The sequence below is a fragment of the Marasmius oreades genome, chromosome 1 (assembly GCF_018924745.1).
Source record: "Marasmius oreades isolate 03SP1 chromosome 1, whole genome shotgun sequence".
Classification (NCBI taxonomy): Eukaryota; Fungi; Basidiomycota; class Agaricomycetes; order Agaricales; family Marasmiaceae; genus Marasmius; species Marasmius oreades.
The window spans coordinates 118,513-144,425 of NC_057323.1; the positions used below are offsets into that span (position 1 = coordinate 118,513).

General features: G+C 42.6%; 5 protein-coding genes across 5 annotated transcripts; 2 read left to right on the forward strand and 3 right to left on the reverse strand.

Moving 5' to 3' along the window:
- Positions 1–1,400: 1,400 nt before the first annotated feature.
- Positions 1,401–2,926, reverse strand: E1B28_000031 (uncharacterized protein; the record flags this gene model as incomplete). The annotated part of the gene is made up of 10 exons (XM_043145828.1): positions 1,401–1,592; positions 1,646–1,769; positions 1,823–1,910; positions 1,963–2,115; positions 2,174–2,252; positions 2,305–2,326; positions 2,387–2,419; positions 2,475–2,712; positions 2,773–2,791; positions 2,846–2,926. 10 exons carry the CDS (start codon positions 2,924–2,926, stop codon positions 1,401–1,403), a joined length of 1,029 nt encoding a protein of 342 aa, XP_043014527.1.
- A 15,201-nt stretch (positions 2,927–18,127) lies between these two features.
- E1B28_000032 (uncharacterized protein) lies at positions 18,128–19,255 on the reverse strand. The gene is made up of 3 exons (XM_043145829.1): positions 18,888–19,255; positions 18,492–18,811; positions 18,128–18,422 (listed from the first exon to the last, which is right to left on the reverse strand). Exons 1-3 carry the CDS (start codon positions 19,159–19,161, stop codon positions 18,294–18,296), a joined length of 723 nt encoding a protein of 240 aa, XP_043014528.1. The 5' UTR covers positions 19,162–19,255; the 3' UTR covers positions 18,128–18,293.
- A 751-nt stretch (positions 19,256–20,006) lies between these two features.
- E1B28_000033 (uncharacterized protein) lies at positions 20,007–21,815 on the forward strand. The gene is made up of 5 exons (XM_043145830.1): positions 20,007–20,273; positions 20,336–20,436; positions 20,489–20,601; positions 20,657–21,615; positions 21,681–21,815. Exons 1-4 carry the CDS (start codon positions 20,193–20,195, stop codon positions 21,580–21,582), a joined length of 1,221 nt encoding a protein of 406 aa, XP_043014529.1. The 5' UTR covers positions 20,007–20,192; the 3' UTR covers positions 21,583–21,615; positions 21,681–21,815.
- A 270-nt stretch (positions 21,816–22,085) lies between these two features.
- Positions 22,086–22,979, forward strand: E1B28_000034 (uncharacterized protein). Its single transcript, XM_043145831.1, has 3 exons — positions 22,086–22,226; positions 22,278–22,313; positions 22,368–22,979. Exon 3 carries the CDS (start codon positions 22,377–22,379, stop codon positions 22,938–22,940), a length of 564 nt encoding a protein of 187 aa, XP_043014530.1. The 5' UTR covers positions 22,086–22,226; positions 22,278–22,313; positions 22,368–22,376; the 3' UTR covers positions 22,941–22,979.
- A 686-nt stretch (positions 22,980–23,665) lies between these two features.
- E1B28_000035 (uncharacterized protein) lies at positions 23,666–25,618 on the reverse strand (the record flags this gene model as incomplete). The annotated part of the gene is made up of 8 exons (XM_043145832.1): positions 23,666–23,812; positions 23,873–23,947; positions 24,004–24,466; positions 24,542–24,894; positions 24,954–25,126; positions 25,188–25,321; positions 25,386–25,428; positions 25,492–25,618. The coding sequence occupies 8 exons, from the start codon at positions 25,616–25,618 to the stop codon at positions 23,666–23,668; spliced, it is 1,515 nt and encodes a 504-aa protein (XP_043014531.1).
- Positions 25,619–25,913: the final 295 nt, after the last annotated feature.

Sequence of the window (25,913 nt, forward strand, 5' to 3'; positions counted from 1 at the left end):
GGGTACTGCTACTGCAGGTTTGGCTGCCGGAGTACGCACATTATGCTCTGCTCTCAGAGTACGTGCACTGTGCTCCTGAAGGTCGAACCAAATTGCTGCTTCCTTCCATTTGTCATAGGTCTGCAGCATAGGATCCATGGTGTAGATACAGCTAATGAGGAACAGTTTGAGATTTGTCTTTAAAAGCATGAGGAGTCCCTCTTCTTCGAGCCCGGACTCAGCTCGGTACTCCTCGAACTCGAGGAAGAATTGACTAGCCAACTTGTTAGATTTCTGGACCAGGCTGTGGAGTTTCCTCTGTGCTATATCCTTCTGGTCACCACCAGCGAAATCTCGACGGATTTCTGCCTTTAGGTCATTGAATGACGCTGGCCACTGTCCGTTCTCGATTTCTCGGATTTTATTAGCCGCCCATTTAGGAGGTAGTACTCCGTCGGTCATATGGGCAAGGGTTTCGAGGACCTTTGCATGGTCCACAGCATATTTCTCTGGATTTCTTTGGAAATAAATATAGAGCTGGGCAAAGAAGGGATTGATGCCTTCGGGGGTTCCGTTGAACACTTTGGGCTTCATAGCAGACAATTTCTCATTACTCCAGCTATGACTCTTCTTGAGTAACCTAGCAATGACTTCGTTTTGAGTATTCAACTGACTAAGTTGTCACCAAATGTTGACATTGAGTTCCATATCCTGCTGTTGTGTGTTAAGACCCTGGAACCATTCTTCGGTTCCTTGAGCGAGGACTTCTGGATTGGGGAGAGCCGGTCCAGCGTGTTGGGAGACGTTGGGATTCATGTGGGTATCCTGATCTAAGGTGGCAGACATGTGCACAGCGATCAGGATGAGAGGTTTCCAAACTAAAGGTTGGTAAGAGTAGAAAAGGTCAGGTTGCCCCTGGGGTACTCTTGTCTATTGTCAGGAGTCGATCCTTGGGTGAGGCGAGCTGACAATTGAAGGGGAAAAGGAATGACTCCTAGGTAGGATTGACCAGACAAGAGTGAAGTTCTACTGTACACTTGGAGTACTTATATACTACACTACTTAAGGGGTAAGGAGTTGAGGGGGCAGGGGCCTCCCTATCTATGATGGTCTACGGCGATCGCAAGTCGGACAGAGTGCTCAACGGTGAGGAGCCAAAGGGATCAAAGGGAGGACAATCACAAAGATCGAAATGATCAAGCGCGAGGGTGGGAGGGGTTGTGATAGCACATGAAGTACTATGGAGGAGTACTCGGAGTACGGCGAGTTCGTGACAGGCTGTTGGATATAGCCTGTAATCCCTCTTTACTCAGAGCAGTTATTAAGTGACCAGACAGATGTAGAGCTTGTTCCAAAGTTGGGTATTGATAAGGCAAGGGAGAAATAATCATTCTATACATCTCTGTCTAAACATCCACTTCCTATAGGTCACTGATGGTAATACCAGCCTGAGTTTGTGACTCAAGGTCAATAGTTGCCTGCCTTATGCCTGTAGCAGACCTCAGGTGGCTAGTCTCGGTATTAGATCTGTGGTGCATTGATATTGCCTGCTGAACACTCTCAACAGATTTTCCATATGCTACCCAGGCAATAACCATTGTAGGAGAAAGACCCTAAGAAGATAAACTTAAGCCATATATGAAAGTGGAAACAGTTAAATACTCACAGACATTAATACTGGAAAAATTGTGAAATCAATTGGTGCATTGCTTATTCCCCCACTATCCAATATAGGTTCAACCACTGCTTCAGTCAACAGGAAACCTGCATTTAGTAATCCAGACTCAATACTGACTTTCCCAGTTAGATAGAGGTTGCAGAGGAGAAATAAATATATACATACATGATAGCTATAATGTTATTATATCTTGTGCATGTTGACCCTCCCATCAATTTCCTTGCTTGATGGGTAATCCACCAAATGCGCCCTCCTTTTTTATATCAGTCTGGCTGCAATACAGTAATGAAGGTAAATAGACTCACCAGTCAAGAATGTCAATATAGTTTGGAAAATAGCTATTCCTATTACAACTCCATTGTCAATAGACTGCACTTTCATTATAAGGTTGGGATTGTCAGGTTTTGATGAGCTACCATATCCAATTGTGATGGCAATGATACACCCAAGATCAATACCTATTTAATGATTGTTAGCTGATTAGAGAATAATAAAGCTCTTGATAATGAAGCAAACCATTTAGAATACATGCAGAAAAACCAAGTGTAAACAGAACAAGTTTGTTTGAATTGAAAATGCGATAGCAGCGATGAATCTATAGATGAGATTCAGTATTAGTGTTCATTGAAAAACTTTGAATGACTCACAAGCATTATGTCAGCTATTGAACTGAGATCATTAAAATTAAGAAGTCAATTGCAAGAGCAGTAATGATCTTTGGTTGCATACTTCATGAGATTTGAAACTATGTCCAAAGTGCCACTAAGTTGGAGGACTATGAGTAGGAGAGAAAGTAATCAGAATGGTGCTTCCTTACACCCAAGCAATTTTCCCATCATCTCCCTTGAGATACTGGATAACTGAAGCATAATCCTTTGTTGTTGCAGCATGAAACCCAATAGAGGCTTGTCCGAATGTTGCCCATACTTGGCTAACAATATAGATGGTTGCTAGTATAAACAGAGCTATAGTGCATCCTGTCTGTAGCCTGTGGACAGGATTGGATTGGTGAAAGAGAACATGGATTGATAGTCCAAATATGAAACAGTAGAATCCTATAGTTGGGGTGGACATCAGTATATCATTAGAATAATACTGCTAGAAAATAAATGTACCATATATGAAGAATAACACCTACAGAGAATAATATTAGTATTCACTAGATTCAGATATGTAAACAATACAAACAGAGAGAGTAGAGATTGTTCGAGTGAGAATACTGTTAGCATTGAGGAAGGTTGCTAAAATCTGTTCAAGTGTGGAAGACATAATAGAGTGGAAATAGGGAAAGGCTCAAATGATGGCCTGGTAAGCAAGTAGTTAGACCCCTTATAAAGACTCACAAGAGCTAAAATGGTTGCACACTATACCTTATATGATATTGATATACTTGAAACCAGATTATCAATTTCTGCTTGCTGACATTTGAGCAACTTTGGTTCTATCTAAACCTGGCTGAAAATTGTTTATATTTCTATAAGATTAACATGAATACTTAGTGAACTGAGATAGGAAAAGTTTATAAACTAATTGAGGTCTTAGCCCAGTTCCATTTCTAATGCAGATTCAAAATCTATTAGTGTTTCCATGTCTACCTGAGTTTCCCTGTCCTCATATCATCAGATGGATGTTAGAACTACTTTTTCCTGCAATAGATCTGATTTATCTAAGGATTAGTATTTACTTTTATACAGGTTGGCTTACACAGACCTTCAACATCTATAACTGGCCCCATCAGAAATCAGATAATTGCTATGACTACAGGGGGTATGTAGATCTTAACTGAGTTACAACAATGAGGAGGTAAGTTGATAGTATAAAAAATTATATTTATACTGAATTGCTGAACTTCATGGTTTTGAATGCTGTAAAAAGATCTAGAATAAAAGTAGAGCAATCTTCATCAGTAATATTTGAACTGGTTTTATTAAGACATGCAGAAATGAATCAGACTCAAGTGAGAACAACAGTGTCACAAATTGCCATACTCCAAGTAATCCTCCAAGTACTCCACTGTACTCCACATTTACAGTCACAACCTCACCTCACAATCATGTCCTACAGTTCTACTCTTGCAATCACCCCCTTACAGACTGCTTAAACTTATTACAAAGTCATGAACAGCCCTGTTTGATCCATAATTGCCCTCTCTTCCCCTGATCACTTACCCCTTAAAAGATATACTGTAGAATCTTGCTCTTGCCTGGTGTCAGGAATTGAAAACTCTACTGATGCACTCAATAGGTGATGTTTCAAGACTTATTCAGAGAATCATCAGGTTAACACAAGTCAGGAGGATTAGGGATGCAAAATGAATACTACTAGACAGTTTTACAGACTAGAGTTGTGATTTAGGAATGGAAATACTTATCCAAGGGCTTGTTGAATAGTTTCAGGGGGCTTAGAGATGCTGTTTGAGCAGTAGAATTCAGACAGAGATTGGTTTGAGAGAAGAAACAAAATATATTTGAGTAGATACTCAAGAAATATGAGAAACAAACAAACAGAGAAAGAAACAAGAGAGACAAAAGAGACAAAAGGTTACAAGGGGTTACAAATATCAAGGCTGGGGTTCACTTGCAAACCTCAGGCCTTATATACTATTCTGTTATCTATCTAATGAGTCATTAATGAGTCAATTAATACATGAGTACAGCTGTGCTATGACTAGAGATAAGAGATGAGTCAAAATGACTGTGCAGACCTGTGCAGAGATGACTTGCCAGTTGGATTTACTGAGAATATAACAAGGCTCTATTGATAAGATTAAGACTTAGAAAAATTAAAGGGGGGCACTACTATATTGGTTGGCAGGGTTCAGCTGGCATAAGTGCTTTGGTTCATGACACCTGGTCAATTCTACCTAGAAGTCACTTCCTTTTGTTTCTCATTGTCAGCTTGCCTCATCCAAGGGTTGACTTCTGACAGTAGACAAAATTACCTTAATGGCAATCTGACACTGTACTTTCACCAACCTTTTATTTGGACATCCATATTTCAATCAATACATGGACAATAATCCCAACCCTAAAATCTTCTAGCATGCAAGACTAGCACTCAGTAACCCCACATACCCCTTGTTCAGGGAGCCACTGAATGGTCCAATACTCTTACCTTATAGCCATTGACAGTGAACTGAAAAAACAGAGCCACGTATAAATTGAGCATACCTTAATCCACTGCTAATTTTAACAAAATATAGGATATTTTCTATGTTTTATGATGATAATATGGGTAAATCTAAAGAGATATACAAGTATTACCGCTGAGTCCCATGCTGCTAGTAGAAGGTTTCAGAAGTTGGTGTACTCTGACAATCTTGCTATTGATATGGGACCCACAGATCTGTTGCTATACTTCTGAAAATAGAGCATAAGGAATAAGACACAGTTGCAGGAGCTTCTGCAGTAAAGCCTACTATAAGATATAGGTTCAGAAACAGAGGATGAAGGACAGATGAGTGAATGGGGATGGAGTGAGGAGAACAACTATCTGATACATGTACCAAGGAATGAAATGATGAATAAGAACGAAAGGGTCGCTCAGTCCCACATGTGGACCTTGCTGACAGATCCTCAGAGGTAGATAAATATTCTACTATATATCTTTGGGAGTCAAAAGCAGAGAATAATACAGAAACTCTCCAAGAAACACCCAAATATAGTATATTGGAAGTAAACTGCATGTTTGTGTCAAATTGTATAGTTTAGTAGGCAATATGTAGAAGTAGGGTATACAAAGACTGAGGTTTCCATGAAAAATCCTCAAGTAATCTATGGTAGACATGTGATGCCTCAGCTTTGAAGCAGGGTTTAGCCATACCAGGGTTCACTTCAGAGAGACATCTCAAATAGAGTTTAAATTGTCATGTGCCTTTTGTTTGACAGGACTGCACTGTTTGACTAGAATTGATCTGATCTGTGCTGCACTGTCTGTCTGTCTGGAAACATTTGAAGTTGCATGGTATGAAGTCGTTTCTTGTGTCACTGGACCAAGTTCCTTTGGAAGTGTTTCTTACTGCATCTGCTACCCACTGTTTGAACTGTTGCTGTCTTCACACTATATAAGAACAAATAAACACCCTTTGCACTCTACTTTCCTGGGTTCAGACAACTAAGGATCTTATTTCTGAAGTTGCAAATAATAAGAAAGACTTTGAGTTGAATCTACTTCAGAATTACATTGGAAGCGGCAGAAACTTTGACAATGCCAATCCCCATCTTGCACACTTGTTGGTTGATTGAGTGTTTGATTTGGGAGATTCTCTATTTTCATTAGAGTCTGTTCCACTTCAGAAACCCAATTCCCACATTTCACTGCCCTTAGTGTCAGTCACAGAGGATGATGAGTAGGAAGAGAAGCATTGTGAGAGGGAGATAGTGGTGGAAGGGAAGTGTTGTGAGAAGAAGATGGTCGTAGAAGGGAAGAAAGGAACAATGAAGAGTGATATACAGCTTGTTGGCCTTAAATAGTTCGGTCCATGCATCATAAAACCAGGAATATGTTATCGAGGCCAGTGCCAAAGGAGGAAAGGAAGAAAGGGCTTCCACAGACGTGTTGAGGTGAAGGAGGAGACGGTGGAAGATGGAAAAGAGCTGTGGGAAGATTGATTTCAAGTGCTGGGCCATCTTAGCAACTGGGAAATCCTCAAACTTGTCGCAAGTATTGAAAGCGCTGGTTGCTCCAGGTCGCCTGCATGGCATTACAACGCCAACAATGCACTCACAACACCTACTACTTACTATTACACCCACTACAGATTTTCAAGAGTAATACCTGGTAGGACTGGTTTTTGACTGTTTTATATCTGGTTCCAAAGGATAGTAAGCTGCACAAATAAACCTAAATAAAATTACATCAATAAAACAACAACAACTTTTCCAATGCTTTTTTGAACTTTTTTATACTTGAACTTTTTTGTGGTTTTTCAAGGCCTACTTTTCTCATCTTTTTCTTACTTATACCCTTATCATACTTGGATAGAACATGTGAAATAATCACTTTGTAAAAGTAGTTAAGTCAATTCAAAGTCTGACCATACTCTGCACATCATATGGTCTTGTTGACAGGTTGTACATTGCAATTCAATATTCTTTGCTTCATCCCTCCTTTCCTTCCCCTTCATCCATGATTCCTAACATGCCCCAAAGTACTAGTAAACTGATCCTCAGATTAAAGGTGTCATTCTCTAAATATGTTTCTGACTTTGTATTCAAGGTCATAACTGTGGCCAGCATATCTTGTTCTCTTCTTGCATGACATTACACCAATCTGCTTCAGTTGAAGGAGGGATAGACTTGCACATCTCTAAAGGAGCCAGGGTGATGAAGTAAGCCTGTGTCCTGCCATGGTCTTTTATTACCACTAACTATTGTATCCCAATAGCTTCATCCCCTCCCTGCAAGGGACCACAATACTTACAGCAACTCCAAGTGATCACATTATGAAGACTTTTGTTATCTACCTCAGTTTTCTGCACTTGTGCTATTATGTATCTAATAGAAGAGAATTATAAAGCACATTTTTTATGTACCACAATGCCTGATTATATATAAAAAGTATGAGAAAAGTATGAACTTGTTATGAACCATTCATTTTTTAGGCCTACCATACCCTGCTAACCAGCACACAGTAACCCCAGTAATTTTTTGTAATAATCTTATCATAGATCCTTATTATTGGCAATCCCCACTCAATTCACATGTGATATCTCCTTAGCAGCCTTATCTGAGATACAGCACAGTCATTACAGCGTTACGACTCACTCTTCAGTCATTCCTTATCAATATTTTCCATGTTATCTCTTCACTAAGTATACATTTCACTCATACACAGTCATTCTGACTCAATCCTTTATCTTTCCATTCATTTACATAGTAAACATAGTCATACATTAAGTAAACTGACTCATACATAGATAACAGTAGAGTATATAAACCCTGAGGTTTTGGCACCAAAACCTCAATCTCAATATTTTAAACCCTTTTTAACCATTCACTCTGTAACCCATCTAAACCTCTCATAGTAGTGCTGAATTGTATTCTGTCTCTACAAACAGCTGCCTAGTGTGAAACTATTATTCCAGCCAGCTTTTAAGCTAGACATCACCCAACAGCCAGCCTCCAAGCTAGACACCAGCCAGCTTCCAAAGCTAGACAACACCCCAACACTACCTCTAACTACATACACTAGTGCAAAGTGGGCCAGCTGATGCCAGTATCGCGGATAAAGCCTACCTAAATAAACACATTTTAAACATTTTTAAATATGATCAAAATGGGGACAGAATATGAGGATTAGAGTAAGCCCAAACTGCTAGTCAAAGCACGGGTCTATTTGCAAGTAATCCGAAGTACAGAAAGTACAAAATACACTATAGACGATAATGGCACTAAAAACCACTACCAGGTGCAGCAAAACACACTCCAAGCATGAAGTGCGCAAAACCAAACCCAACACTAGCAATTAGCGTAGTTGATTTGTGGAGGTCGGTATCAATGGATGCTCTCAGCAAGGTTCACTGAGAACTCTAAGATAAGACTTCAAAGGTGGGGCTTTATATGGTTCAAACAAATTTCAATTCTGTGTTCACAAGTCAAAATGACAAAGGCTTTCTACAAAGTTCACTACTTCAAGGAGGTGTTCCAATCTTTCCAAGTTCAAATAGAACTATCAAATTCAATTCAAATTCGAGTCAAAGCGACTGTACAAGTTCAAAGTTTCCAAGTACCAAAGTGGCAACAAATTCAATTCAAATTCAAAGTTCAAATCTAATCTTTTCCAAATACAAACACCAACTTCGAGGAAGTGGGCAAAGTATGAGCCAGAGTTCCCTAGTGAAAGCACTTAGGCTTCTGTTGTAGGTTACTGGGGAAAATACTGCTGCTACCACCCCTCCTTATATATGCTTTTTTGAATAAATAATAATCAAAAGTCGAAGATATAGTAAAAAGTCGAAAATATAGAGAAATCCCTTTCAGAGATACCAAAGTACCCTTAATCAGGTATAGTACACATCAATTAGATATAAAACTGTTCAGAATATAGTATTTCTTATTTCTTTTCCTCATATTTTCTTTATTCCTGTTCTGAGTCAGATATCTTTGACATTTGCATGTGGATACATCCTGACCCCTTTTTGTTTCCAAGGCGAGTCCCCATGTGCTCCCTTGTTCTCTCTTGTTCTATCCGATCTGGAATAGTCCAAAACTGTTCGATCTAGATGTACTTCTAAGAGTTGTTTCCATCTTTTCAACCAATATCAAAGAATTCAATAAATTGATAGTAAAATCAAGTGTCCCCATGTTTGCTACAAGTATTTGTGAGTGAGACAAGGCCTATGCAAATGAACGAAGGTTTTTAAAGGCTGCTTCATCGGTTCCTACAGGTTTCAGAATGTCGAAGACTCTCGTCTATAAGGTAATTCGTACTTTTCGTACTTCGGATAACCCGCAAATAGACCCGTGCTTTGACTAGCAGCTTGGGCTTGCTCTAATCCTCATATTATGTTCCCATTTTGATTATATTATATATAAAAATGTTAAAAATGTGTTTATTTAGGTACTAGTAGAGTTTATCTGCAATAATGAGAGTCTTCGATGGTCCAAAACCTGTAGGAACTGATGAAGCAGCCTTTAAAAACCTTTGTTCATTTTCATAGGCCTCGTCTCACTTGTGAATACTGATAGCAAACAAGGGGACATTTGATTTTACTATCAATTTATTGATTTCTTCGGTAAAAGGAATAACAGATATTCTACTTGGAAAGAACCATAGAAACAACCCCTGGAATGTAGAACGATATGTTTCAGACTATTCTAAATCGGATAGAACAAGAGAGAACAAGAGATCCCTTGGGGACTCGCCTTGGAAACATAGAGGGGTTAGGAGTGTCTTCAGATTCACATGCTCGGAACGGGAATAAGGAAAATAATTGGAAAAGACCTTCGAAATATTATATTCTGGACAGTTTTGTATCTAATTGACATGTACTATACCTGATTAAGAGTACTTTGGTATCTCTGAAAGGGATTTCTCAGTATCTTTGACATTTTCCTATATTTTCGACTTTTGATTATTATTTATTAGAAAAAGTGTATATAAGGAGGGGTGGTAGCAGCAGTATTTCCCCAGTAACCTACGACAGAAGCCTAAGTGCTTTCACTAGGGGACTCTGGCTCATACTTTGCCCCACTTCTTCGACATTGGCATTGTATTTGGAAAAGATTTGATTTGGACTTTGAAATTTGATTTGGATTATTGGCACTTTGGTTCTTGGAACATTTGAACTTAGAAGAGTCATCTGGACTCGCATTTGAATTGAATTGATTAGTCTTATTTGAACTTGGAAAGAATAGAACACCTCATCGAAGTAGTGAACTTCGTAGAAAGCCTTTGTTGTGAATTTGTGAACCCAGAATATACTTGTTTGAACCTATAAATCCCCACCTTGAAGTCTATCTTAGAGTTCTCAGTGATCTTGCTGAGAGCATCCTTTGATACCGACCTCCACAAATCAACTACGCTAATTGCTAGTGTTGGGTTTGGTGTTTGGAGTGTTGTAACAAACTGTCATGAACTGAACCAGGAGTAGTACCTACCGCTGACTTTTCCTCCTATACAGTCAACTGCAGTTGGACTCGGCGTATGATCAAGGGAGATATCATGTGAAATGGGTCGATTCATAGGAGAGTACTTCTAATCTTAGAGAAGGGGTCATTAGTATAGGAGTACAACCCTTTCTATTAGATAGGTATATAAGGAGTACTTAGTGGTAGATAGTTCCCTAGAATTTGATCTCCTTCGTCCTTCGTCCCTTTGTCCTCTATTCTTTATCCTTACCTTCCGCCTCTGCCCCATTCACTCTGTCATTCTACATTGTCCAGGTCACCTTTGTTAGGGGACTCACCGTCTAATTGGAGTCTGGACTCGTTCTAGAGTCCCTTCTCTCATGTTAGAGTACAGGATGGGGTATGCATGGATTAGGTTACAGGTATGCAGTACACTACATTGGTGTACATTGGGTACCATCTATCGTATGCTCTCATTGTCATTGGAGTACCAGCTCGTGAGGATACGGTCCTCATTGTAGGATGTTCTCATCGCCGAAGGTCTAATCTTGTTAGAGGAGTACGGTTCATCGTACGGTTCACCACACAGTTCACGGATATTCACGATACCGGACATCATCATTATTCATTCTCCTTGGTCGCCAGTTCTTGTCATCCTCTATTGCCGATAGGCCCGTAGGATGGTCCGCCAGCATTAGTCTGGAGTATGATCTCATAGTAGGTCGGAGTACCGGGGTTTGGTACCCCTCGGAGTACGCCCTATGTGGGTGTTGGGTTGTTTTAGGCGTATGCTATCCTCAGCGTCAGGGCTTGAGGCCCGGCATATGCATAGGTGGTTCACCCTCCTGACATGAACCATTCAACCTTAGAACCACTACACCCAACTAGTGGGGTTTTAAGGCTTATGTGGCAAGCTAAACAATATGGACAAACAACAAAGGGGGACCGCCGAGGCGACAAGATTTACTCAAAAGTAAATACTTACTGGAGGATACTGGGAGGGTGCTTGGAAGTGCTTGTAGCACACTGGAAAAATACTAAGGGCACTGAAATACTTGGAGAAATACTTGGGAACACTGGACAGGAGCAATGGCTCAACTGGAGAGAGAGAGAGAGAAAAAAGCAGAAAGCACAAGAGCCAAAACACAAACAGAGGGTTTAAAATTACAAGGCTGGGGGAAAAGCTAGATACATGGTAGGTTTATATTCTACTGAGCTATCTACATGGGGATAAGATTTAGCCAATAGGAATTAAGATGGAATAACCATGGGATGACTGTAAATGACTGGAATAGCTGGGAATGACTGGAATGACTGTGAATGACCAAATGTCAAGGTTTCTAGAATGGCAAGGATGCCCAGGATGCCCAAAAATTGATTTCTGGGGATTATTTGCAGCTGGACATGCCCTGGAAAGTGAACAATTTGATTCATGACAAGTGTGTTTTGCTGCACCTGGTAGTAGTTTTTTAGTGCCGTTACCAGCATCATATGAGTTCGTGACTATTGCAACAAATGGTAAGGCTTCACAGCTGTCATACTCCACCTTGCCCACAAACACATTGAGTCAGCTTAATGTTGTTCTCTATTTATCTCAAAAAACTGCAAGTCTATAAGGTCAAGAAGGGTTAGGAGAGAGAGAGAAGGAGAAAGAAGTGAGTGAAATAAGCAAAGAGGTTCACAAATTGGAAACACAAGAAAGGTGAGCTGTTATAGTCTACATGTAAGGAACAGGTACTAACATTCACAAATCACAAACTAGGATTGGATTAAATAAGGATTAGATAAGAATTAGATTAGTTGGATTATAATTAGATTTATATTGAATTAAAATTGATCAATCCAAATGCCTTTGACATAGGATTATCAGACTTTTCTTTTGAGTCAGATTACGTCCCAAACCTTTGAGACTATGGTAAGATTATATACAAATAACAGGATTAAACTATGGTACAAGAATCTACTAAACACTGAGTGTGGGATTAATCACTGGAAATGATATTCCTAAATGCACAGATTGTAACAGAACTGTAGCCTCAGTTCTCAGGAGAAAGCTTGGAGAAAGCATGGGAATGGGATAACTGGGTAACTGACTGCAAAAATCACAATGGTTAATCATGTGATGATTGTTCTGGCACAATCATTATGTGATTGTCATATGATAATCCAACATAGTAGAATCATAACATTTGAGAAACTACTGTTTTTGTACAATATCAAAACATACATATAGCAAGTACAGTTAGTTAGAAGTACTGGTTTATTTTTTGCTGCCAACAAGGGCTGCTATATAAGCCGACATTTGTGGGAATTTGGCAGTGAGGTGAGACAATTAAACACAGCCACAAGTTATTGACAGGTCATTCAGGCACACCATCAGGCATCACATTTGATAGACAGATGGAAGAAGCAAGTGGACGTCAAGCTAAACCAAAATAGGTACTGTGCAAAAATGGCTTTGATATTCAACCAATCAGAACGTGAATACACCAAGATGGTTTTTGCTTGGTGCATGGATAAAGAACAAATTCTCGTAATTTTACTTCCTAATCACCCCTCGTAAGTAGAGACTATAGGTTTAGCTACCGAGTCCTAACAATCCATTATAATTGGTAGGTCAATGCTAATGGGTGCTGGGAATGATATATCAACCTCTATCCTCAAGAACAAACTAATCTATCAATGCTATACCTAGCACTAACAAATCAGTAAATCCTCAACTAATATAGCTATCCCAGTTGTGAAGAGTCTATCACCACTCAACACCCCAGAAGAGTTGCAAGGGTGGAATTGCTTGTCAAAGGGTACGCTCTTATCTCAAAATGTATAATATTGAAGGCTAGGGAAAGCTAGCTCTTTGTTACAGCTATCTGTGCTATGCACTAAACAGCTAGGGGTTTTGTAGTAGGTTTGCTTTGTGTCCAATGGACTTAGATTGAGAGAGTGGGAAAGCTAGTGAAGCCCTCTGTGGACCATGAAACTTGATATGAAAACTGTTCTCTGAAATTGACCTCTGTTGGTCTTCTCTGAATATCTCTGAATATCTCTGAACTGTTCTCTGAAATCGCTTGCTCTTATCCAATCTCTTATCCAGTCACTGATTTAACAGGGCAAATCTAATCTCTTATTTGGAGGCTACGTGCAGGCAGTCACTCTGAAACTTTCCTACACACTGGCAGTACTTGCTTTCCTTAGCTATGGATACAGGTGTGGTATATATATGTTTTTCTATACTAGCTTACAAATCATCCTTGGACTTGGTTGTCCATGTTGGGTTCTTCCTAGCGATGTTGTCTCACTGCACTCTCACTCGCTAATTTAGCTAGCATGTGTCTTATCTCACTAGAGCTCTCCACCAGGCATTTGCACGTGGTCTGGAAGAGTCCAGTTCTCAATGTTCCTGGTCTCTATTCATTGGTTACTCTCTTGGTGAGAGTTCATATGGTTCGGAGCATGGAGTCTGACCGTCAACTCTATCTGATAGCACTATGTCACAAATAAAACGCAAACCTGCATAAAATACAATACCGCAATCTCCTTTTTCTCCCATTACATGTCATGGTCTGATGATGTTCCCACAATTTCTAGAATACCTGTCCCTTAAAGGCCGTGTGACAGGATAACTCTAAATCCCACCCCTTTCATTATACAGTGTATGTCAACACTTGTAGTACCTACACTACGTCACTAAAAATCCCCAGAATCCCCAATATTCCTGCCAAAGTCCCTGCCAAAGTCCCCGAGAACTCTGGACTTTTTTCGGAATTGCTCCACCATTAAATAGTCATTATGCTCTGTACATAGTGTCAGGAGTCGATCCTTGGGTGAGGCGAGCTGACAATTGAAGGGAAAAGGAATGACTCCTAGGTAGGATTGACCAGACAAGAGTGAAGTTCTACTGTACACTTGGAGTACTTATATACTACACTACTTAAGGGGCAAGGGGTCGAGGGGGCAGGGGCCTCCCTATCTATGATGGTCTACGGCGATCGCAAGTCGGACAGAGTGGTCAATGGTGAGGAGCCGAAGGAATCGAAGGGAGGATGATCGCAGAGATCGAAATGATCAAACACAAGGACGGGAGGAGTCGTGATAGCACGTGAAGTACTATGGAGGAGTACTCGGAGTACGGTGAGTTCATGACACATAGCCTCTAGCAGTAAGTACATAGCCCTTTATACAGTTGTTGCAGTGCTATTCACAGCCATAGTTATATAGAATATTCCATAGAAACCTATTACTTTCTGTATAAAAGGCCGTTCATGTTGTCCCCACTCATTAGCCTTATTATTTTGTATCTTTTGTACCTTGTTATACTTTTTTCCTCTCTCTCTCTGCAATTATAGTTTTTTTCTACTTGCTGTCCTCAGCTTTCCTGTGTGCCTTAAGTGCTCTTGCTCCTGCCATTAGTATTCCAAGCTTCAATAGCTTCCTTCAAAGTCCTTGAATATTAATTATATTCTTGTACTTTCAGTCTCTTGCCAGTCTCCATATTTTAAAGTCCTTTTATTAGTACTACTAAGTACTAATAAGCCTGGCCTGTCTGTAAGTTCTTTTAGCATCCATCTTGCTTTTCAATCTCCCCTTTGTGTTGTGTCAGTTCGTTCTGCTCGCCGCGTAAGACTTAAAACCTCACTTGTTGAGTGCAGTGGTTCTAGGGTAAACTGTTCGTTTCACACTAGCACTCTCCGACCTGCCCAAAGACAGTCAGTTTTCTATCACTCACACATGTTCGGACATGTCTCCGATTGCTTGCAGTTAACCCCGTCTCAGTCTTGGTCCAGGCATATGTTTACTTCTTTCCATAGCATCCGCTGGGTCCACGTGGACTGCTAGCGCTCAACACTTCGGTGTGCCTTTTTCTAAGTCCGTCTCTGTTTGAGAGCGCTCACTCTCTTCACAGTCTGTTTTAGACTTCGTTCCTCTTAGCTACAAGTCCAGTACTGAAGCATAAGCCTCAATATAATATCCCCTTAATTGCCCAGTGCATAGTAGCATACAGAGAGTGGTCTTTGAATAGTGACCGCTTGTATACAGTTTTCAGGCTAGTTCTACAGGATGCTCTCTAGCTGTTTCTCAGCTGTGCTGGTGTACTCTACTAGTGGCCATAAGCTTTAACTAGCAGCTCAGGCTCACTCTAGTTCTCATATTATGTCTATATTGTCCCTAAGCACCTAATATATGTGCTAAAATGGACATATTGTAGCATCAATGTCAAAAGTTGCATTAATGCCTTCACCAATGCTACATGAGCGCCATTTTAGGCTATATTTATTCTCGCATGTTAACCAGATTATTTCTGTAGCTGGGGATTGCCTTGCTCAAGATCCTGGATTTGTGGTTCAAAAACAGCTGTTGTGATCGCTAATAACCTGGCCTGTTCTTATCGCAATGGCCTTATCTAACAGGTTTGTACTCTGGCTCTATTCAACGAACAGTGGCAATCACTGCCCCATCTCACACCTTCATGGGTTCTGAACTGAAGGACCTACTGGAAGAAGCAAAGACAAACCTAACCTGGTTCACTACAAAGTTCTCCAATGGAAATGTTTTATTAACAAAGGGTATAAAGGCTCAGCATATAATTACTCTCGATCTCTATATTGCAGATAAAGAGGGACCCTTGGAATTTAATCTAGATACTGTAAGCCTTTGCTAAAAACCATGCATAGCATTGCAAACGTTCATGTACACCTATTTCAGCACCAGTCTATAGCAGTCCAACCGTCTCAGCCCAACGTTCCCAAAGGAACTTCACGTTGCTCAACATTGTCCTGTATGCTCCTCTTTCCTGAGGCCAATCTCACATCAACTATATATAGTGCATGTGAACATCATGTGGGGAGGGGGGGGCTTCCAAAGGTTCACTCAGCGAAAACCGACCCCAGGTAGATGTTTTTCATGGGTGGACCCCTTGGGGGATACTCGCTTATTTGTGACATAGATGCTTCCATCATACTGTTTCCCAGCGCCCATACAGTAAGTAACAATCCTCGAGTATGACCAAACCTTCTAATGCCTTCCCAGACAGTCTTTGACTGTATACATGATTGGCAAGAGGGTGAGTTGCATTCTTGAATGTTACTGAATGGTCAAGTTTGCCAATAGTGTTATGTTTCTTGAGGCCACCGACATAATCATCAAGGATCATCTACCACGCTCAAGGAACGACAATCCAACTGGTTCAAGTTCATCCATTGATGACTATTCTTGAAGTGTATGGATAAAATTAAGAGTCATTATAGCACATTTTGTTTATGTACAAGAACGTGGTTTCTAAATTCTACAGTAACGTTCGTTGACCCTAGTGTTGTGTGGGATCAGCTTGAGGGCTTGGGCCTGTAAATTCTTAAGCCCGAGCCCTGAGCCCAAGCTCCAGGCACTAAGCCCATGGCTTGGGCCTGGGCCCAGGCTTACTGTACAAGTTTTTAAATGAACATGGCTGGGAAAATATTAAATTTTAGTACATTCTATCAAACCAGACTCACCTTCCTTTGGTGTCTGTTGAACTTAGTACCAGAATTTGGCAAAGAAAGCCATTTGGAAGTAATCGGCAACAGTGGGGGCCAGCAGCCGGCATATATTTATAGCAAATTTACCATCATGTGAAATATTTATAATAAATTCACAGTTGGTCATTAATATTTCAGTGTAATGGACCATTTTGGTAACCTGCCAGCCCCAAAAAAGATGGACATTGATTACATATTAAAAGCCCGGGCTCAGGCCCAAGGCTTGGGCTTTCCAAACTGCAAGCCTGAGCCTTGAGCCCTTCAAAGCCTGAGCCTGAGCCCGCACAACACTAGTTGACCCTAAGCTTGGCCATGTCGGGTATCCCAGATCTCTCTGTGAAGCCTTCTCTGACTGTGTGATCATTGATGAACAGAGATTGAATCCTGCAGCCCGGAGACCGGCTTCAGGCCAATCACCGTGCAATATTTTATTCTCCGGACCAGTATAAGTAGCCTTTCTCAGTAATTTTATCACCTGCCGAGCCGACAATTGACGCCATCATCCATGAACTGGGCCCACAATCACTACAGCGATCTGCCCCTTGGGGCACCAGTTCAAACGTTCACTGCTCCAACTGGTGGTTCCAAAATGTTTCCACCGGGCCCTACCCTGGGAGTGAAAATTGCAATCCTGCCATCTCGCAGTTCAGAAGAGATTTTGATGCATACTCCAAAACTGGCTTGTCCCGAGTCTTTCCCTGCTTTGAATAAGTAGAGACATGCAAGGTAAGGCATGTATATAGCGAGTAGTGGGTAAGTCGGCAGAGAGTCGATGGAGGAGGGTCGATGTTGAACTTATCATTTAACATGTGACCGTGTCAGTCATAAGACTTAGACACAAGACTCCTTAGACATTAGTACTTACTCATGTACATATGTTTGTCACTGTACTTACACTATCATTCATAAGCATAGCACTTATCTACCAATAGCTTATAGACCTCTACTTAGATGACTGAGCATTCTCTCACATCTACTTATATCTACCAATAGCTTATAGACCTCGATGAGTTAACAAGAACCTTGTTACTCAGACACATTCATTAGACACTATCTTTAGATGTAGTCTTACTAACGATAGGAATAGTCTTACTCATTCCTTACTCACGTACATGAATATGCTTAGTACAACATAGCTATTATTATACCTACAAAGTAGTATAAAAGCTAGGTAGTAGCAGCATGTAACGACAGGTCGTTCTATAGGTCATTCTATATGAATATCCTAACGCTTAACTCTTACAAGTTAACTCTCTCTCAAGTCACTAACCGCAAAGTGAGTCATGCACCACCGTGCACCAAGCTAACAGCAATGCCTGCTTTCAACAGTCGAGAGGGAAGATGTGTTGGGAACGTCGAACTGATGAGCAACCAATGAATAACGCGGTGCCGGGTGATGCTATGATCGCTAGTTGTGAATCCATTGAAATCGAAAAGGGAGGTACGGTTTACAATTTTACATATCGGAATCAAAACAGGTATAACATTCAGGTATATAGAATTCAGTTAGTAAGTGTCTCCAGTTAATATGGCCAATCTTTAACGGCAGTCCTCTCAAAGTACCTCTGTCATGGACTTGAAAAGAACAGTAGGAGGTCCACCAACAAAGTATTGACAAAGTTCATGGTACACCTGTGAAATCACCGGATCCTTCATCACGCCCTCAGCCCACTCGGCAACAGCCTACATCACGATCATAATAGTCAGTGAAAGTCCATAACAAAATCCCAGACTAAAACCAACGTTACATACCTGAGAAGAATTCCACCCATTAATCATCATAAACGTTCTCCTCCCCTCAATGTGCTGTACCCCATGTGGCCCACCGAGCGCTAACCCAGTTTTGAGGATACTCTCAATTATAACCGCCTCGTCGCGTTCCACCTTGATTGTGGAAACGTTCGGTAAGATATCCACAACGCCGGTTTCGATAATAGGATATTCCAAGGAACGAAGAAGAGTAGCTTTGTCATTGAAGACAGAGGTAGAACTGTTCAGGGACCCAGTGGAGGAAAATGATGTGAAGGGTTTTATTGTATCCACCGTAGACGCCTCTGCTACACTCGTCCAGACTAGTCCCAAAGTTCAGAAGTAATATGTTTCAGCCACCGGCCATCCCCTGAATGGAACGGAAAGAAAGGCACTCACGGAAGATTTGTTCGGCGATATTTGAGTCAATTACACCAACGTAGGCATGTTCAAGTTTCATCCCACTCGTCGCTTTAAGTTTAGACATCGCTTCCGTAAGTTCCTGTACAGTGTCCTGTTGCGTTTGTCCATGTCCGGGTTGTATAAGTGGGAATTGCTGGATAGTGACGGCCTGGTCTTGGCAACTATGGGTATCCTCGAAGGTGGCGTTCGGAGCACCAGTTAGGAATGAGGCGAGGGAGAAAGACAAGGAGAAAAGGGACTGAAGTTGCATTTGGGGGGGCGGATCGGAGGGTATGAGTAGTGGCGAATGCGATTCGATTTCCTCAAGAGGAACGTTTTTATACTATTACTTGGGGATCGAACACTTGGAATGGAATGGTGGACGGGAGCGCCGGGTACGGCCTTGGATTCGGTGTCAGCCTCCAGAGACCAAAAATCAGCATTAGGGAATGGATCTCGGCTGGCTTTCGTTATGCCCTAGCCGGCGCACCCGACCAGGCCATCCTAAAAACTAGTGGCGGGCGGTGGGCTGTGAGTACTTACAAGACAGAACAATATCCGACAAACCCGGGCCAGAGTGCGCACCGTGTTGTTGAGATTTCTTCATGCGCAGAGTATTTGAGTCCTACTGATACACAGCCGCGAGTCACGATAGGTAATCGCCATCTTTGAAATTCTGTGATTCTTTACTTTTAGGCGTCGATTGCAGGGTGGCGGTAAGCAGCTGTCAGAAACCCGCAATAAGAATGCACGAGAATGGGTAAGTACCATTTCAAGAGGGACACATAATCGATCCATCGGGATACATCGTAAATTTCTCAATGTACTGTAAGTAAAACTTGTGTAAATTCCGGGCAAATTCCGGGTCGAATCTCTCGCTCCTCAGTTTACGTCTGAGTTATAGTTTACTAGCAAACGCTCCAACCTGAAGCCATTTTACGTACGTTTCCTCTTTTTGAGCCGTCAAGTGTTTTTATGAAGTAGAGTATGTTGATCTGCGGGTCCGTCCAGAATTGGCAGGAAATATTACAGTAGGAGCCACGGGCCGATAGATGTCGCACGCCTCCGATGCGGCAGACGATTTGCCGAGTGTGACAGTTTGGGTTGAACGGTTCTTTTCCATTCCTGAACGTGAACGTCCACTATCTCTACATAATCGAAGATGCAAGGTCTTTTTTTGCCTGCGGTTGACCTTATCGCCAAATTCTCGCGGTGATTTCAACTGCATGAGAAAATCACGACGTACGTCCGGCGTGCAGAAGTCGAACCAGCTCACGCGACGTCGAGCTCTCTTCCCAAGCCATGGACGTGTTCAACCAGCTCGCATCCCACAAAATTCAGAGAGCTGTCATCAAAACAGTTGACATGCATACGTCGGGCGAGGTGCGTTTGTGTTACAATCTTATTCAAAGATTACGAGTACTGATACTAATCGGTATTTCCAGCCCACTCGTATCGTTGTATCCGGCTACCCAAAACTCAACGGTAACACTCTCTTGGAGAAAAGAAGAGATGCAAGCGACAGACTGGACAATATCAGAAAACAGTCAGCGCCTTTTTGCTTATTGGTAGAACCTTATCAATCAAGGCTATGACAGACTCATGCTTGAACCAAGAGGTCATGATGGGATGTATGGAGCGATCTTAGTTCAGGAAACAGAGCTGACGAAATGCGGGGAAGCAGATATTGGTGTCTTGTTCTGCCACAACGGTGCGCACTGTTCCTTTTCACCTCCAGACTATACTTCCTAACTCGTTCCTAAAAGAGGGTTATTCAACCATGTGCGGTCACGCAACCATAGCTCTAGGTCGATTCCTCATCGATACACACGACGAAGCCGTATTTCCAAAGCGACATTCCCTCCCCTACTCCACCAAAAAACACATCACAGAACTCCGAATTCACGCTCCTTGCGGCGTCGTACACGTCAGCGTACCCACCACACCCGACGGAAATCGAGCTGATGGTACCAAACCCGTCAGCTTCATCTCAGTTCCAAGCTTTGTCTCCAAGCGAAACTTCACGGTTTCCATAAACTCCAAAAGTCATAGCACGTGGGGTACGTTCAAGGAGCACAACGAGTCAGACAGCCACGCTTCCACCCGGATCCCGATACAAGTTGCTTTTGGAGGTGCTTTCTATATCATCGTATCAGTGCAAGACCTCGGATTCGACCATCTAGACGAAGCTCACCTCCCAGAGTTCCAACAGGCTGCTCAGGCTATAGCGTATCAGGCTCGATCTGCTGATCTGACGATTCTTGACGGGACACTGTTCCACCATCCGAAGGAAGAAGATGTCAGCTTTCTCTACGGCGTCATCTTCGTAGAGGACCATCGAAACGGTACGACAAACACGAGTTCGAACTTGAACTCTCGGAGTGAAACAGGGCTATGCTTCTTCGCAGGAGATCAAATCGACCGATCTCCTACGGGTTCGGGTGTTTGTGCTCGTGTGGCTTTGGCTGTCAGTGATGGTGCCGGTACACTTGGGATGAACGAGTGGTGTACGTATCACTCACTTTGGAGTAGGAAATCGGAGGGTGATGGGTTTCGAGGGCGTGCGGTTGAAAGATTTGAAGATGGAAGTGTATTGGTTGAGGTACAAGGACGAGCGTTTTATACTGGCTGTTCTAGTTTCGTCGCCCCAGAGACGGTTGATGTTTTGGGGAAAGGGTTTTCGTTGACCTAGGATTGATGTAGTATCCTTCAGATCATCTTCGAGGTGGGTCATAACTCGTACAACAAAGTCGTCAATTGTGTTCATTTATCCACTACCTTCACGTCTAGATTATATCCTTAAAACGAGGAAAAAAGAAAGAAATAAAAACATCTGCCCTCCGCTCTGCCCAGACCTGGACCTGCTGCGATAGGAGTTCGAAATAATATGTAATTACCTCCATTCAGTCGCGCGAAGCTCCGAAGACACCGCCGGATTTGTAAGTTCTTTGAATGAAAACTGGGGGTCCGGAGGCAATCATTAATCCGAATATCTTCTATGGTCTCCCACCATTGATAATATCACCGCTGCGTATGAAATAGGAAACATTCCAGAGCAGGTCACAGGTACCCACCTTTTTAAACGAGCTTTATTCATTGAATAGATCGAGGGCTCCCAGGTCCCGAACTTTGGCAACCGATATGCTTCTATACTGGAATCGGAAAGTGTTGAAACTCACCAAAATTCCATGTGATGATCGACTTCCGACACCTCAGCCAGTAAGAGCTAAGACTCCTCAGTCGAAATTGGTTCATCAGTGATCACCTGGTAAGTACACCATCTGCTTCTTGAAAACAGGTATGCTGACTATTCGGAAGGGCCAGTATGAGCATTGAGTATGATTGAAATACCGACATAAAAAGGGTACGAAGCTCACGTTCCTCAAGTTCTTATCCTCAGAACCCCACAGTTCTACTTGAAAGGTTAGGACCTACTTATCGTGATTGCTTATTTGCTTATCCCCTGAAATTTTCTAGGAAACCATCATGGCCGGTGACAGTGCGGGCCATATTGCCAATGCGACCAACGACGACATCTTTACGGTCATGGTGTCTCTCAATCCCAACTGGGAAATCGCCGATTTTACCACCAACGTTAATCTCCTCTTCGCCGCCATCAAAGAGATCAAACAAGTTGCGAACGACGAAGACCTTCCGAATACGTTCGTCACCATCCGCGATCTATACGAATTCACCAAAATTTCCGCCAAACTGCTATCGATATACCCTGAACCCGCTTTGGCCGTCATTAACGCGTTCAAAAAGAACTCGATCCGTATTTCTTCTGGTCAATACAAGCAGGTTAAGACGAGGGACGCTTTAGGGTCGTATCTCAATAAATCCGGGACTGAATACCTGTTGAAAGCGAATACGGTGTCGTTGATGGTCGTGAGTGGCGATGGGCAGCGGGTTGCGATGTATAATACGAACTCGGAATACTCCTGGATTGCTGCTGACAATGGGGAGATAGTCCGAGCCAAGGATGGGTCTATCGGGCAGCAGGGCCCTCAAGCTGGAGTAGTGGATTGGTCGACTATGGGGGGCAACTAGATGGAGGGGGATAAGTAAGATGTGATAACCGAACCCCGCAGCTCAATTTGTGTAAATGGCATTCAAGTTTATGCACGATTCATGAAATTCGAGTCGATTGGGCCTATCCCAACCACTGCGCTGCATCTAGATTCACTCGCGGATGGCGTCTTCAATCAGCAGCAATGCTGCAACGATGCTGCAACGTGACCGTCTTTTGTGAATGTTTTGAACACCATTCGCCGAGACGACCGTTTTGTCCGACAACTTTAAGCTGTCCCATTGAGATATTAAATCGAGCGGCAAGACGACCTGCCCCATCTACAGCTCCGCTGTTCGACCCTGGAACTCGATTTGGGGCCCTGGAGTGCCATCGAGTCATTCAAATCTCTAGTTGTAGGACAGAGTCAGGTCTGTTCTGACTCCGACTCCGACTCACAACAACTGATTGGAGTTCCACCACCTCCGGAAGGAAAACAAAAGAAGACTTACAGCTTTCTCCACGGCGTCATTATCGACCCAACCGACTCGGAAATCCCGGAGAGAAACAGGGGCTATGCTTCGCTTCTTTGCAGGACCAAATCGACCGATTTAGGGAATTGGCAAAGAGCGATCCGGGGTTTCAAAGCCATGCAGTTGAAAGGTTCGAGGAAGGTTCGAGGATGTACATGTGATTGCTCGTCATTTCCGTTATGATTACCCATACCTTCTCGCCTTGACTGGTATTACGAAGCCCCTCTTACTCTTCAATGTTCACTACCCTTCTCATCCTCTGATAGTGGCCGCCGCGTCTCGAGGTCACTTCGAACCAACCACGACCTGTCCAAGCTCGCTTTCACCGGGTTAGATTTCAAGAACAGAAGATCTATTTCTTCCAAAGAAAGACGAGAAGTCTGAAACAGAGTTATGAGTCTGCGATAACACAGTAAAATAAGGCCAAGTCCCCTCCTTACCTCAGGGTACAAAAAATACACTATGGGAACGAACAACGCGTTCGTAGCGACAAATATCAAATACGCTTTCCATTGCTGCAAAAAAAAATCGTCAATACCTTCAAAAAAAGAAGCAGAAAAAACCAACCCACCAAACGGTTCAAAATAACCGGCGTAATCATCACAATCGTAAAATTCCAAATCCAATTCGACGATATCCCAACCGCCGTACCTTTCGCTCTCGCATGGAGAGGTAAAATCTCAGGTACATACACCCACGGTATACAATTCGGTCCAGCCCCAAAGACGAATTGATAGAGGAAAAAAAACGCAACGGAGGCCATCGCCGTGGGTTTTTCGATTTCTAATTTCGTTCCTTGGAAACTTAGTAAAGCAGCTATGGCAGCCATACACACTGCAAGGAGGAAGGAACACCACATCATGGGTCCACGACGGCCTAGTTGGTCAAGGAAGAAGGTGGGGATGAGAGACCCGAGGGGGAACATGATGTTGATGCACCCGCTTAGGATTAGGGAAAGGCCTCGTGACAGACCGACATTGAGGGTTAGAGCGGTGGGGAGGTAGTAGACGATGAGGTTGATTCCACCAACTTGGCTGAGGAAAATAAGAGGATTTTTGTTAATGGTGTTGGGGCGGAGAGTGGATTTTTTGAGTGAGGAATGCCCTTACTTCATGAATTGCATACCCCATGCTAAGAGAACCCGTCTACCAGTCTGCACCGAATCTTGTTGTAGGATATTCTTCCATTGAAAACTATTCTCCTCTTCGAGCCGCATCGCCTCTTTAATGTCTTCAGCTTCTTTAATGATCTCCTTATCGTGAGGCGGAAGATTATAGACATCACATAGGACTTGGATTGCTTCCTGCTCACGACGCTGCTGTAACAACCAACGGGGTGATTCAGGAACGCCCAGGATGAGAATGCTGACGAAAATGGTAAAGATGATTTGGCATGCAATAGGGAGCCTCCATGCGACGGAAGCGAAGGAAGATTCCGGCGGAATAAAGTTCATGCCATAGTCCTACAGAAATCGGTGACGGTAAGTATCGAAAGTGGCGCCATCATCGAGGGTGCACATACAAACCAATAAGCCAACACGATTCCAATTCCTACAAACATAGGCTCGGAGGCAACGATACGACCTCGATATTCCGGTTTGCAAACTTCGGATTGGTACATGGGGACTGTAGAGGTTTCGATTCCAGTCCCAAAACCTGTAATGACTCGAGCGATGATGTGAGGGACGGAGAATGCTTGTCGAGGAAAACTGGCTTCAATTTTGTGATGGATGGGTATATCGGAGTCCTCACTCACCAGTCGTCTGCAACACCGCTCCAACGGTAATCAAAGCCATAGCTGACCACATCGCACGTCTCCGACCGAGCCAGTCGCCAATGAGGAAAGTAATAATACACCCTGCGAAGCATCCTAGATTGTACGATGAAACACTGGAACATGAAAAGTCGAGATCATCTCCAGCGACACTAGCAAAAAAAAACAAAACAACCGTACATTATTCCTTGTTTGGTATCAGTAGGGTGCCCGAACGTGTCTTCTACCATTACAGATCAAGGGTTAGATATCTACAAAGGTTCAATAACCAATCACACGAACTTACTGAAGTCCTCGTTCCCAATTATACCGCTAAACACACCCTGATCGTAGCCGAATAAGACGAAAGCACCAGAGCACGTTGCAGATATAGCCAGCTGTAACGGCCTTCCTTTCTTGAACCAGTTCAACATTTGTGTGAATCTCAGAACCGAAGTTCAACAGCAAAAAGTTGAATTGGATGAGGGAAAAATCAAGATTCTGGAGTTCTACTTGCTCGCGCGCTTTTATACCCATCGTTCCAACAATAACTCCCGCAAATCATCCCATGGCCAGAAGGAATCGAAGTAAACCCGCACGACGTCATAACGAAAACCAAGAAACCACGCACAGGAAAGGTCATGGAACACAGTGGGAAAGCCGTAACACAACATCTCAAAATTTCAAAGCCGGCAAGGGGCCCCACGTGATTGAACCCCTGACCAGGGG

What these genes read in the sequence shown, in the direction of transcription:
- E1B28_000033 (XM_043145830.1), top strand. Translation starts at nt 20,193, where the DNA reads ATGGACGTGTTCAACCAGCTCGCATCCCACAAAATTCAGAGAGCTGTC. An exon ending in CTGGACAATATCAGAAAACA is followed by an intron (nt 20,437 to 20,488) that starts GTCAGCGCCTTT and finishes AGGCTATGACAG; the next exon opens with ACTCATGCTTGAACCAAGAG. An exon ending in TGTCTTGTTCTGCCACAACG is followed by an intron (nt 20,602 to 20,656) that starts GTGCGCACTGTT and finishes CGTTCCTAAAAG; the next exon opens with AGGGTTATTCAACCATGTGC.
- E1B28_000034 (XM_043145831.1), top strand. Translation starts at nt 22,377, where the DNA reads ATGGCCGGTGACAGTGCGGGCCATATTGCCAATGCGACCAACGACGAC.
- E1B28_000032 (XM_043145829.1), bottom strand. Translation starts at nt 19,161, where the DNA reads ATGCAACTTCAGTCCCTTTTCTCCTTGTCTTTCTCCCTCGCCTCATTC. An exon ending in TATCGCCGAACAAATCTTCC is followed by an intron (nt 18,812 to 18,887) that starts GTGAGTGCCTTT and finishes CTTTGGGACTAG; the next exon opens with TCTGGACGAGTGTAGCAGAG. An exon ending in ATGGGTGGAATTCTTCTCAG is followed by an intron (nt 18,423 to 18,491) that starts GTATGTAACGTT and finishes ATCGTGATGTAG; the next exon opens with GCTGTTGCCGAGTGGGCTGA.